This window comes from Dromiciops gliroides, chromosome 2 (assembly GCF_019393635.1).
Source record: "Dromiciops gliroides isolate mDroGli1 chromosome 2, mDroGli1.pri, whole genome shotgun sequence".
Classification (NCBI taxonomy): Eukaryota; Metazoa; Chordata; class Mammalia; order Microbiotheria; family Microbiotheriidae; genus Dromiciops; species Dromiciops gliroides.
In genome coordinates this window covers 428,357,433-428,370,722 of record NC_057862.1, presented here as the reverse complement: position 1 = coordinate 428,370,722, position 13,290 = coordinate 428,357,433, and the positions used below count along the sequence as shown (strand labels likewise).

Genomic DNA, 13,290 nt, shown 5'->3' with positions numbered 1-13,290 from the left:
ATCAATAACCACAAGTTACATCTTTGAAATATGTTTGAGAGGTGGGGAAACCCTAGTAATTCTTATCAGTAGCAGTCATTCCATGGGTCACCCTAGGGGGTGGGCCTAAAGAGTGCTTAATCTGCAGCCACAGAGGCGTGCATGCCCACCCTCCTACAAACCACATTTAGAAGGGCCACGGGAAGCTGACTCAAGGCCCTGGTTATATTTATTCACTTACATTTTTGACCAGTGATGGATGATTTGCAGTTCTTTCCTTATAACCTGGCAAGTTGGCCTTTGCAGGGTAACTTTCCTTACTGTGCTCTTGTAAATATTCAGGGCTCTGTAAATGGGAGCTATTCATTTGATTATCCTGAACAATTATTGGACTGGCTTGTCTCCCATTTCATGGAGTATTTAAAGCAAGGGGCAGGCCAGGCCTGGAGGCAGAAAGACTCATTTTTCCGAGTTCAAATCTGGCCTCGGGCACTTCCTAACTGTGTGACCCTGGGCAAGTCATTTAACCTTGTCTCAGTTTCTTCATCTGTAAAATGAACTGGAGAAAGAAATGGCAAGCTATTCCAGTATTTTTGCTTGGAAGACTCCAAATAGGGAGTCAGGAAGAGTCAGAGACAACTGAAAAATGAACACACATTTAAAGCAGGTTGTATCAGACATTTGACACTTACTAGCTGTGTGACCCTGGGCAAGTCACTTAACCTCATTGTCCTGGGGGGTGGGGGGGGGAGGGAAGGGAAGCAAGTTGTAGAGGGATCATGGCTTTCAGTTATGACCAGAAGGGATATAGGTTATGCCTGAGGCAGACCTTCATGATGGGAAGGGCCTTAAATGGCTAGGTTACTAAAACCGGCACTTGAACCTGCTTCCTCTGCAGTCTTATCTGTCTAGGATGGTGTAAATACATATCTGCCTAAGGCAGGTGAACAACCATAGTAATTCAAGAAACTCATTGATTTGGTACTTTGAAGGTTTACAAAACATTTTCCTCACAATGATCCAGCCTTATCATCCTCTTTTTATAGATGAGGACACTGCAGTTCCTACAGGTAGAACTATTTATTCTATAGGTGACACAAATAACAAGGAGGGCGTCCTAGGCCTCCTGGCCCCCAAGTCTTACACTCTTCCCACTACTTCATTCTGGATGAAGGGGCCTCTGAAAGTGGTTTCTAGCCTGGGAATTCTCAAAAATGACAAAGTGAGGTTCCATTTGACTTCCTCTTTCCCATAGAACTTTGTTAGTGGTTCTCCTATAAGTGCCTTCTCCTGCCTGCTCTCACTTCTCCTGGGTGTTGTCTTTCAGCTGAAGGCAGTGCACGAGCAGCTAGCTGCTCTGTCACAGGCACCCGTGAATAAACCAAAGAAAAAAAAAGAGAAAAAAGAGAAAGAGAAGAAAAAGAAGGACAAAGAGAAAGAGAAGGAAAAAGAGAAGCACAAGGTGAAGGCCGAGGAGGAGAAAAAAGCCAAGGTGGCTCAGCCGACCAAACAAACCCAGCAGAAGAAAGCACCAGCTAAAAAGGCCAACAGTACGACAACAGCAAGCAGGTATGCTCTCAAATGTGGGGCTGGAGTCTGGGCCAGTGGCATTTCTCTCTGCCCAGGCAATCTTGAGGGGCTCAGTCTTTGGAGCTTGAAGAAGTGGCTGGACTTCCTTGTGACTCTTTGTACATAGACAATTTTCTTGAGGAGTCCAGTTCAGCCGACTAAGCAGTTATTAAGTGCCTACTGTGTACAAAGAATCATTTTGAGAACTGGGGATAGACTGACAAAACAGCTGTTATTCTCCAGTTTATCTCCTAATGAAGAAAGTGAGATCTAATTTTTAAACAGAAAAGTAAATATGAGATCATTTGAGTGGGGAGAGAATGCCACCACCAACTAGAGGGAGTCAGGAAAGCCTTCCCATATGATTTGGCACCTGAGTTGAACCTTGAAAGAAGCAGAGGATTCTGAGAGGCACTGGCAAAGAGGAGGGAGTACATTCTAGGCAAGATTTAGGGGCTCGGGAGGAGGCTGCAGTTTGGTTTTGACTACCAGCTTAATACAGGTTAATTTTAACATGGTGTGTAAAGGAAGAATAAGATTTTCCAACAGGAATATGACAAGGTCAGATGTATGCCTTCAGAGATTGATTTGGAAACTCTGTGAAGGGTGGAGAGGTATAGGGAGAGACTGGGAAAATAGATGGATTAGCAGGTTTAGTTGAGATGAGTCTCTGAACTAGAGTGATTGCCATGTGGGTGGAGAAAAGCGAATGGATGTGAGTTTGTGGAGGAGGAATCAACAGGACTTGGCAACAGATCAGTTATGGGGAGTGAGGGGGAGAGAGCAGAGTCAAAGATGGTTCCAAGGTTTTGAATCTAGGTGATCAGGAGGATGGTGTGGCCTTGACAGAGACAAGGGGATGTTTGGAAGAAGAGAAAAGTTAGGGAGGAAGAGGGGTGTGTGTGTGTGTGTGTGTGTGTGTGTGTGTGATGTGTATATGTTGTGTGTATGTATATACACATCATGTACTACATACATACAGAGTGTATATGTGTATATACAGTGTGTATGTGTTTTATGTGTATGTATATATACATATATGATATACATGCACATACTACATACATATAGAGTGTTTATGTATATATAATATATATGTATATATAGTATGTGTGTGTTTTGTGTGTATGTACATATACTACATACATACGGAGAGAGAGAGAGAGTGTGTGTGTGTGGGGGGGGGTCCCCGTATCCCCATGTAGGGAAACTCGTTCTCTTGCTGGCCATCTGCTGTAGAGGGTAATGAATGACCCTATTGGTTTCAGTGGTTCCTCCAACCCAAATTCTCAGGTTCCTTGTTTCCTACTTCCTACAGTGCCAAGGATCTCCCTGAAGCCATACAGAGGACTCTGCCACTTAGTACAGGAGCTTGTAGGCAGTGGGGTTTAGCAGAAAGAGTATATGATTTCAGAATCACAGGACTGCTCCTTATTTGGGCACTCCCTACTCACTTGCCCTCTCTTCTCTGAGCCTCTTCTATAAAATGAAGGGAGTGGCATTGACACTCTCCTGAAAGCTCTGTCAGCTTAAATCCTTTGACCTGCTTGTTTGTTCCCCTCCATCCACTGACACATACTTTCAGAGCAGGCAGAGTCAACATTTCAGCAAGGTGGGCTGGAAGAGGACCCAGAAGAATGGCAGTGCGGGTAAAGGCCGAGAGGTTCTTCCACTTTGCAATTTCTCATCAGGCCAGGATATCATTTACCCATGGCACTGAGACCTTCTAACTTATACTACAGATGAGGTTGATTCTTTTTTTGTGGTTTTTTTTTTTGAGGCAATTGGGGTTAAGTGACTTGCCCAGGGTCACACAGCTAGTAAGTGTTAAGTGTCTGAGGCCAGATTTGAACTCAGGTACTCCTGACTCCAGAACTGGTGCTCTATCCACTTCACCACCTAGCTGCTCCCCCCCCCCCCCAGCTTGATTCTTAATGATGAGCAAGCTGCATTTAAGCCAGACTCTTATTCCCTTTGGGATAAGCAGAAGTTTCAATGCCTCCTGTGACATCTTAGTATAATTCTGTTATGCACATTTTTCTATCACATAGTTCATAGTTTCATCTTTTGGGGACTATTCTAAGAGATAAGCATTTGCTAAGAGACCACTGCACTTGGGCAGCAACCAGATGTATTCTAGGACCAAGACCAAGAGAGGCAAACTGAATAATAGTATTTAGGGCTAGAAGAGACCTTTGAGGTCTAGTCTTACTCCCTAAGTTGGTGAACTAAAACTCAAGCAAGGGAAAATCATTCAGTCCAAGTGCCTACTCTGTACAATGCAGTAGCCTAAACATGGGGGACACAAAGAAGGGCAAAAACAATAACAGCAGGGCAGCTAGGTGGCACAGTGGATAAAGCACCAGCCCTGGATTCAGGAGGGCCTGAGTTCAAATCCGGCCCTAGACACTTGACACTTATTAGCTGTGTGACCCTGGATAAGTCACTTAACCCTCATTACCCCCCAAAAAACCAAAACCAAACAAACAATAACAGCAACACACCAGTTGTTTACAATCTAATAGGGGAGACAACATGCAAACCTCTATGTACAAACAAGATATAGACAAGATAAATTGAAGATGGTCAACAGAGAGAAGGCACTAGCATGAAGGAGTATTGGGGAAAACTTCTAGATGTTAGTATTTTAGCTGGGATTTGAAGGAGGCCAGGAGGTAGAGATGAAGGGAAAATAACTTGACTAAAGCTACATGGGTAAAAAAAAAAAATAGCACAGCCTATAAGAAATGATGAGCAGGATGCTATCAGAAAAAAACTGACATGAGCTGATACAAAGTGAAATGTACTATATACAAAGTAACGACAATATTGTAAGATGATCAGCTATGAATGACTTAGCTATTTTCAGCTATGATCCAAGACATCTCTGAAGGACTTAGGAAAAATGCAGTCCATCTCCAGAAAAAGAACTGATGGTGTCTGAATTCAGATTGAAGCATAATTTTTTTAGTTCCTTTTCCTTAAGTTTTTGTCTGTTTTCTTTTACAACCTGACTAATGTGAAATGTTTTGCATGACTACCCATGTATAACTTATATTGTGTTCTTAATAGCACAGCAAAGATTCTAACTCAAGAATTTTGATTCCAAAGATCATGCTTCCCATTGCCCCAAACTGTCAACCGTTATTGGAGGGTATACATGGGTGTAGCGCATCAGGATCTTGGGATGGGCAGACCAGAATAATCATGAGGCAAAGATTAAGGCACATCTAGTTAAAAGCAGGGGATGGAAAGACTAGAAAGGTCTTTATTTCAAAGAAACCAGCAATCCAAACACTGTGAAGGTGAGCTTGCTAACTCAGACCAGGCTTAGTCCCAGCCAGAGGTTTATCTATTCTTAGATATTTTGTGTGGGGGTAGAACTAGTACCTGGGCTTGTAAGTGGCTGGAAGGTGTTGTGAGGTACGTCGCATCATGGTAGATGCTGCTGATCCCTGACTAACTCAAGGATAACATGATAAAACAAGGAACTCTAGGAGCATTGGATTCTAGCTGTGCAAGTCTATGAGATACATATTGTATTCTTTCTACCCTCCAGGCAACCTAAGAAAGGTGGAAAGCAGGCATCTGCTTCTTACGACTCAGATGAGGAGGAAGAGGGTTTGCCAATGACCTATGATGAAAAGCGGCAGCTCAGCCTAGACATCAACCGGCTGCCCGGGGAGAAACTGGGCCGAGTGGTCCATATCATTCAGTCCCGGGAGCCTTCCCTCAGGGACTCCAATCCTGATGAGATAGAAATTGATTTTGAAACTCTGAAACCCACCACTTTGCGAGAACTGGAGAGATATGTCAAGTCATGTTTACAGAAAAAACAAAGAAAACCATTTTGTAAGTGACTGAATCCCTACTAATTTCCCTCTCTCTTACCCATCAGCCCACCTCCCCCCCTCCCCCATGGCCCTGGGGTGACAAATCTTAACTCTGTTTTGTTTCAAGAGAAAATGAGCAAGTGGTTGTGTGCCCTATTCCTCCCACAACCTATCCTAGCCCTGATAAGAAATCCCATCTCCTTCACTTTGTTCTTTCTCTTTGCCTTCTTGTTTATACCCCCCAGCAGCCCCAGAGTGCTGGCAGGAACCATTCCTGGCTAGCCATTGGGGTTGATATAGAATGTTATTCAAGTGTTTCTTATTCATACTGATTCCCCTAACCGTCCACAAGAACCTGTTTAGCTGAGAGGAGTTTCAGCCTCTACCAGGCTACTCTGCTGCTAGCCAGCTGGTGAGCCAGTGCTTTTGAATAAAAATTAGGAGCCTTGCCATACTTTTGGGTGCTGGAGCTCAGACCTTTCTTGACAATGTGGCAAGAAGCAGGGCTGCTGTTTAGGTGGGTAGCTCCTCTATGAGCTTAGCAGGTGAAGATTCCCTCCCTTTTCCCTCATTTAGGACTTAAAGTTTGTCTGCCTACATCTGGGCACCTTGAAGAATCCTTACACTCTACCTCCCTTCCCAGCTCCATGACTGTTGACCATGCTGGACTTGCAGAAGCAGTGGCACAATCTGGGTTTTGGCTTTTTGTTGTATTGAATATTTCATAACTACTTCCTCGTGGAGGCCAGACCAGTTTTCCGTCTAGTTCAAGAATCCTGCTTTTGACTGGGGCCCCAACCAGATGTTTCAAAGGAAGGTCCCCCATGCTGCTCCATGTCGTTCTTCTCCCCTGCTCCCTTTTTCCCTTCCTCTCATGGGAGTCATTGCTTCTTGATCTTGGCTGATGATCAGTGAATGAACGGTCTGGATCACAAGGACTGATGGAGCCTTAGTGGTCCCGGGGAGTGTGAGTACATATTCAACCCATACTGTGTCTGTCTGCTAAGACAAAAGGTGAACCCATAGAGATCATCCTGGGTTTATAGTTCCATTTCAGAGGTGGGGAGAAAAAGCAGCAGGCTGTGCTCTCGTGTGTAGGCATAGCTGTATGTCTTCACAAACCAAATTCACAAAGCATATGACATACTTAAGGCTTGGGGGCTAATGGAAGTCTTGGAACATGTTAGAGGGAGAGCTTATTTTTACCAGGGCAGGAAAACTGAATCACAATTCTGAAACCACAATACAACGATTGACCATTTAACTGTGTGGTAAGTTACCTTTTAACTATGTGGTTAATTCAATGGACATTTTTATTATTTAAGACTCTGAACTCCAATGTTAGAAGGAAAGCTACAGAGGAAAGTGAGATTGTCCCAAAGCCCAGACTATTCTTGGGAGTCAGTTTGAGGACTCTTTGGTTACCCAGTTATCCAGAGAGCCCCATAATAACTATGCGGTAACAGCAGTGCTCAACAGGGGAGTTGCAGGGCTCTGGGTCCCGTAAAATGAATACTGTCCTTGCCAGGCTCCTACTACAGAGTACTGCATCGCCCCTTCCAGTGTACAGTCTCAGACATTGTATATTCCTTCACAGCTGCAACTGGGAAAAAGCAAGCAGCAAAATCTAAAGAAGAGTTAGCTCAGGAAAAGAAGAAAGAGTTAGAAAAGAGACTACAGGATGTGAGTGGGCAGCTAAATAACAACAAGAAACCTGCTAAAAAAGGTATTGGAGCATTTTCTTTTCTTCATTGGAGAACTTCCTCTATACCAGAGAGGGATCTTTTGGGTGAGGGCAGGGTGGAGGGAGCGATCATTGGACCATCAGATGTCCCTGCTCAACCGCTCTCCTCACTATTACCCTTCAGAATTGAAACTGGTGATGAGGCAGAGCAGAAAAGGGGGTTGGCAATGAATTGCCAAGGGATGAGGGCTTTACAAGCCCAGATTTCTTATAAATTTAGTTATATCAGATCCCCACTCCTGATTACCAGGGAGACTACATTTTCTTCAGTTATGCAAAACTTCTTAAACTGTGGGTCATGACCCCCACATGGGGTCAATTAACTGAATGTGAGGGGGGCAGCAGCGAAAGGTTATGTATACCTATTTATATACCTGTGTACCTGGGGTCATGTAAAAATTTCTCAGGTGAAAAAGGTGGTCAAGAGTGGAAAAAGTTTAAGAAGCCCTGAACAGTGGGATCTGTAAGAGACTAATAAGACTTGTCTCATAAAGACACCAGAAAAAATGCTCTTTTTAAATCCCCAGAGGAGACTCCAGCTCCCTGTGGAGAACTCCTCAGTGCCAGGCAGTGGTTCTTTTTATCTCACTCCTAAAGGGGGGGTGTGACTTGTTCCCACACTCTTCCTACCTTCATTCGTTGAGCTAAGTAGATGAGCTCCTCAACTTCATTTTCTTTTTTTCAACTTTTGGTGATCATTTATTTTACTTTATTTTTTTAGTGATTAGACTCACTAAATTAAACGCTCCCACAATTCAGGTTTTTATATCCTTCACATTATGGAGAATAGCTTTGTACCATCTCATAGAAAAAGCCTGACAAGTTAACCATTCCTACCAATTCTATTCTTGTGTAGTTTTTTTTTTTAAGTTCCATGCATCTTTTTTCTCCAAAAAAGCTTGATTGCCAGAATATTGTTTGTTGTCCACTATGCCCTACCAGCTCTCCCATCTTGCATCCTGTGTACAAGTTTTTGTATGTCCTTTTTTTTTTGGGGGGGGTGAGGCAATCAGGGTTAAGTGACTTGCCCAAGGTCATACATCTAGTGTCAAGTGTCTGAGGTCTTATTTGAACTCAGGTCCTCCTGATTCCAGGGTTGGTGCTCTATCCACTGCGCCACCTAGCTGCCCCCTGTGTGTCTTTTAAAAAATAATTCTTATTATTGTATGTGTGTTTTTAATAATTCTTATTAACCATGAGGTCAGTAAATTTGAGAAGCCTGAAATATAATAATGGTGCCCTGGATTCAAAAAGCACTTGAGTAAAGAATGAATGGATGGCTGAACGAATGAACAAACAAACGAACAAACAAATGAATGAAGTCTAACCCATTGCATGTTCCCATCAGAAAAATCTGGTTCTGCCCCCTCTGGAGGTCCGTCCCGTCTTAGCAGCAGCAGCTCCTCAGAATCTGGAAGCAGCAGTTCAAGCGGATCCAGCTCTGACAGCAGTGACTCAGAATAAACTCTGGACTTTTAAAAAGAAAAACTGGACATGGCACACAATAACTCTGCAGTGTTCCCTTCTATGGTTAATATACTACTTTTGTTCCACGGTGTGCAGGTTTTCTTTTTTTAATTCAGTGTTATAAATGATATCTTCCAGTTTTTGCTTTAATAGGTCAAAGATCTTTTTTTGTGTGTGTGTGTATTAGACTTTATGAAAAAAGGAGCAAACCCTGCATAAAGTCTTTTTAATCTTGTCTGAAGCTGATTGCTTGGAGATAGCAAGAACTTTGAATACTAATGATATATACCCATAGATAAATCTTCAAGATGTGGTCTAAAAGTTCTTGCAAAAATCCCTTTTCTTACACCCAACCTGGTCTTCAGCCCCAGAAGGAATTTTTAAGGAAACTTCTGTAAAACGGTACTGTATCCAAAAGATGTTAGCTTTGGAAATAGTTGTCGTATTTGTTATTAGCACTAGTATTCTTAACCTCAAGTCTACAGTGTAATGAAAATATCCAACGCTATCATCTTTTTTTTTTTTAAACCCATAAGCACGCTCATGCGGTGGATAATGACAATGTACCTGTTCTGTGAGAACCAGGGCTGGGTTTAAGCAAAGGAGAGAGAGCTACAGCTCCAAACCTGAGAATTGAGGGGGTGTGGGGGTGGGAGGATGGGGAACGGGGTGTGGATATTGAATTTTTTCAATCCTTGTGACTACGGGAGCTCCTAGGAGGGAACGCCACTGCTGTGTCATGCAGAGTGCAGGTTTCCAAACACTGAAACTTTTACCTCAACACAGAAAAAAAAAAAAAGAAAAAAAAAGAAAAAAAGGAGACTTTTTTTGTAAGGCTCAGCAATTTTCTATGACAGTCCAGCCTAATGCATAACCTGCACTGCTGCAGCGCACTCCATAACCATTCTCCCTGATTTCATGTATATATAAATACTTTATTTATTAACATCATTGGTCATTTTTAAAAAAATAACAACAAAGAAACTGCATAAAAATAACAGCAGAAATGCAGACCTTTTTAAATGATTTAAACAGAAGATAAGACTCTGAGACCCTATTTAAATATGTTGGACTTTTAACCTCCAGGTGCTACAGTTTCCTGTTGCCTGCGTTGGTGCTCAATCATGTTTATGTAACTCATTCTTCTTCATCTTTTTCTTCTTCTTGTTCTTCCTCTTCTTCCTAACTACTACTATTTCTTTTTTGGGTTCTTTTTGTACAGAGTTTAGAGACTTACAGGTATAGGTAACTTCCAGCTGCAGCACATTAAAAAAATTTTTTTTGTTATTTTGTTTTGTTTTTCCTTTGTTTTTTCCTTTCCTTTTCTTTTTTTTTTTTTGGTATTTGCCACAGGTCTCTTTAGGGCAGTTTTAAAATAAATCAATTTAGGGAACCCCCCCAGTTATATAATATAAACTTTGTAATCTGAGAAAAAATGTATAGTAAATCGAAGTCTTGATTTTTAACTTTTTATTGTAAAAAATAATAATAATATACAGAGTTTAACAGAAGGTTATGTTTTGTTTTTGTCTTTCCAGCAGGCTGCCACACAGCCTTTAGCACAGGGATGCCCCAATTTGCCTAGATGAGGGTCAGGTGTTGACAATGGGCCAAGAATGAAAGGGTCAGGACTAGCTTATATAAAAGTTGTAGTCCCTGCCCTGTCCTACCCTGGCCTTTGGCATGATGGTATGGCCCAGAAGCTTCTAGCAATGGAGGCAGGAAAGTTCTGCACCCTGGAGATGGAGGCCCATTCAGTTGATTCCTCTGTGTTGGGAGGAGGTCAGCTCTGGGCCCTTTCACATGCCTCTTTAGGCTCTACTTTGGCTCCCTGCTCCAGTGTTTTCACTTTAGCGCAAAAGTTACTGTATCAAAGCCTAATTTTCACTTAGCTTCATGTAATAAAATCAATGAATTGAGGATTTGATGGGAACTGACATATGACATTCAGTGGTTAGACTATTTTTTCATGGATCTCTAGTGATATCCACCAGCATTTCAGTGGAATCTTCATATGATATGCTAATTTAGTAGGGAAAACTTTTTAAAGAAATCTCCTCTGACTCTACCACCTACCCTTAAATTTTTCATACTGTGATGAGGAAATGGATGAAGGAATATCAGTTGCTAACTACTGGGTTTTTGGTTTGTTTTGATGCTGATGATTTTTAAAATTAACATGCAAAAGGGAGTACTGAGCCAGTTTACTAAAACTTTTATTCATCTTTGTTCTAGAAATAATTTTTAGTTTACCACTTTACAATTTTGCCCAGATTTTGCAAGATATTTTATAAAAAGATTTAAAATATATATATATGTATATGTATATGTATATATATACGTATATATATATATATATATATACAAACTGTTACTTTGAGGGAATGAATAGACAACTAAATAAGTCTTAAATATGGTATAATTCGTAACATCTATTAAATACAGAACAAATCACATATTCTAGTGTGAAATATATACTGCAGAAAAAATACCAAGAGATGTTGAGAGTAGTGGTTTCATAGGAGCCCTCTTTTTGTGGCGATAGTCACTAATGAACAATATTTCACTTATGTGAAAAAATGAGAGGGGGGAAATCTATATAATCCTAAAGATTAGTGCAGATGAAAAAATGTTAAAGCATTTCATTATCAATTTGCTTTAAGAGGGCAGGGATCTCTTCCAAGCTAATGAAATTTACTCCTTTATCCAGAAAGAATCTGTTGGCTTTGTATTTGACTCGTGGCATAGTCAACCCAAATAATTGGAATTTCATGGTGCTATAGTTTTAAAACTTTGTGTTCCTTCTTTCAAACTGCAAAACTGATTTCCATTCACTTTTTTTCTTTTTTGGTAGGGAGAGGAGGAGGGAACCTCCCAACAAACCCAGTATCAGGTTGTGGGTTATTTACCATTTCCTCTGTGGTAACGAAGATACCAGTTATCTAATTAGAATCATTCTAGTACTAAAAACTGTAGACCAATTTTAAATTTTCACTTTTGAGGGAAAGAATATTTTTAAAAGCAAGGTGGGGTCAGGGAGCTACTACAAAAAAAGCTTTTTAATAAGGGGTTGAAAAAGTACATAAAACTATTCTAAAATATAAATAAAACCATAGAGGCTGTGGGGCAGGCCTTATATAGAATTCATAATTTACTTAGAGAAAATTTCTCACACTGGGCAGCATTATCTTGCTTTTAAAGTGTAAAGATACATTTTTACAGCATTTACATCTTTTACAATTGTTTGGAGAAAAAAAGACACAAAACCAACAATGTAGGATTTGACACGTACAGTTTTAGCGCTATTCTGTGATACTGGCATAACACTTCCAGAAAGTTTTTCTTTTTTATATTTAAAATGTTACTTTTCTGTATGATGTGCATGCAAGTTTACCGTAACTCTTTTCTTAAACTTTTTAGTGCCGTTTCTAGTATATTCCTGTAAATGTCAGTTACTGAAAATGAGTCAATGTAAAGTAGTTTTAGCTTGTTTATTGCAATGCTGGCCTCAACACAACTGAATTAAAAAAAGGTAGCAAGTACTCTTTGATGTTACTGGTAATCATGGACCCTTCTCCTGGGGCATTTGTTTTGTTTTCATAATAAACAGCAACAAAAAAAGTCTTCTTGTGTGCTTCTTCTATACTCTGTTTTTTTCAGCTTCACATGCTCCTGACTTCAATACTTCAAGGATCTGTAACACTGTTAGTGTGGGTACCCCCTTCACCAAAGCAGATCATCACTCTTCTATGCCTTCTCAGTCATCATGAATTACTATGGTTGAAAAATTTACCATCCTGTGGTCAACCTGTTGGACTTTAGCCTCTCTGAACTTCACTAGGATGGTCCTCGGACAAGAGGCAGAAAGTCTGCTTGCCAGGTTCCTAAAGTTTTTTGACTTGGATCTGTCCCTGTCAGAGTTTGGGCTCTAATGGCATAAATGCTGAGCATCCAAAGTCCCTTTCCCACCATAATGAGACACCAAAAGAAAAGGACATCTAGCAGCTCATTTTACCCATTTCACTCAATGCTAACAAGATGGTCGAGGTAATTGAATGCACACAGTGGTTACTTTACTAGTGTTCATACTCTTATGATCTTTCTACTTAAGGCCAGATTCTACTATTCCATTTGGAATTAATGTAATATTTTCTCCCCCTCTTCTTAAAGTATATGTTTCGTTTTGACACAAGAGACCCAACCTAAACCTTTTTACAAAGTATATTTCCTCAGAATGGAATTTTATTGTTAACAAAAGGAAAGAAATGTCTTTTGTGTTGCATAGTATGGAATAGTATTGCATTTGACAAAAAAATTGTTGCTTCTTAATGTTGACTTTTTAAAAAAAAATTTTTGTTTCATTTAACTTGCATTTTTCTCCCACCTCCTTCCATTGGATAAAAAATACTCTTGTAATAAATATGCATAATAAAGCAAAACAAATTCCCATATTGGCCAAAAATGTATGTTTCATTCTGCATCTTGAATCTGTCAAGAGGTAGGTGGCATGCTTCCTCATAGGTCCTATGGAATCACTGCTAGTCATTACAGTAAATCTTTCAATGTTATGCTGTTACTATAAAAATTGTTCTGATTCTGTTCATTTTACTGCATCAGTTAGTATGTCTTCCCAGGTCTCTCTGAATGTTGACTTTATTTGCCACCTTATAATTCTATATAATGTTCTTTGGGCTCTGC

At 40.6% G+C, this 13,290-nt stretch overlaps 1 protein-coding gene across 6 annotated transcripts in view; it reads left to right on the top strand.

Annotated features, from left to right (window-relative positions):
• The window catches only part of BRD3 (bromodomain containing 3), a 55,385-nt gene extending 42,360 nt beyond the window's left edge, over nt 1-13,025 (top strand). For 5 of the 6 annotated variants that reach the window (XM_043982441.1, XM_043982440.1, XM_043982443.1 and 2 more), the window contains 4 exons: nt 1,307-1,548; nt 5,108-5,400; nt 6,979-7,107; nt 8,474-13,025. In XM_043982441.1, the coding sequence (XP_043838376.1) occupies nt 1,307-1,548; nt 5,108-5,400; nt 6,979-7,107; nt 8,474-8,589 (780 nt within the window). In that variant the 3' untranslated portion in view covers nt 8,590-13,025. Of the gene's footprint in view, nt 1-1,306; nt 1,549-5,107; nt 5,401-5,957; nt 6,349-6,978; nt 7,108-8,473 lie in introns of those variants that run through there. The other variant, XR_006354738.1, reaches the window with a different exon arrangement.
• The last annotated feature ends 265 nt before the right edge of the window (nt 13,026-13,290 follow it).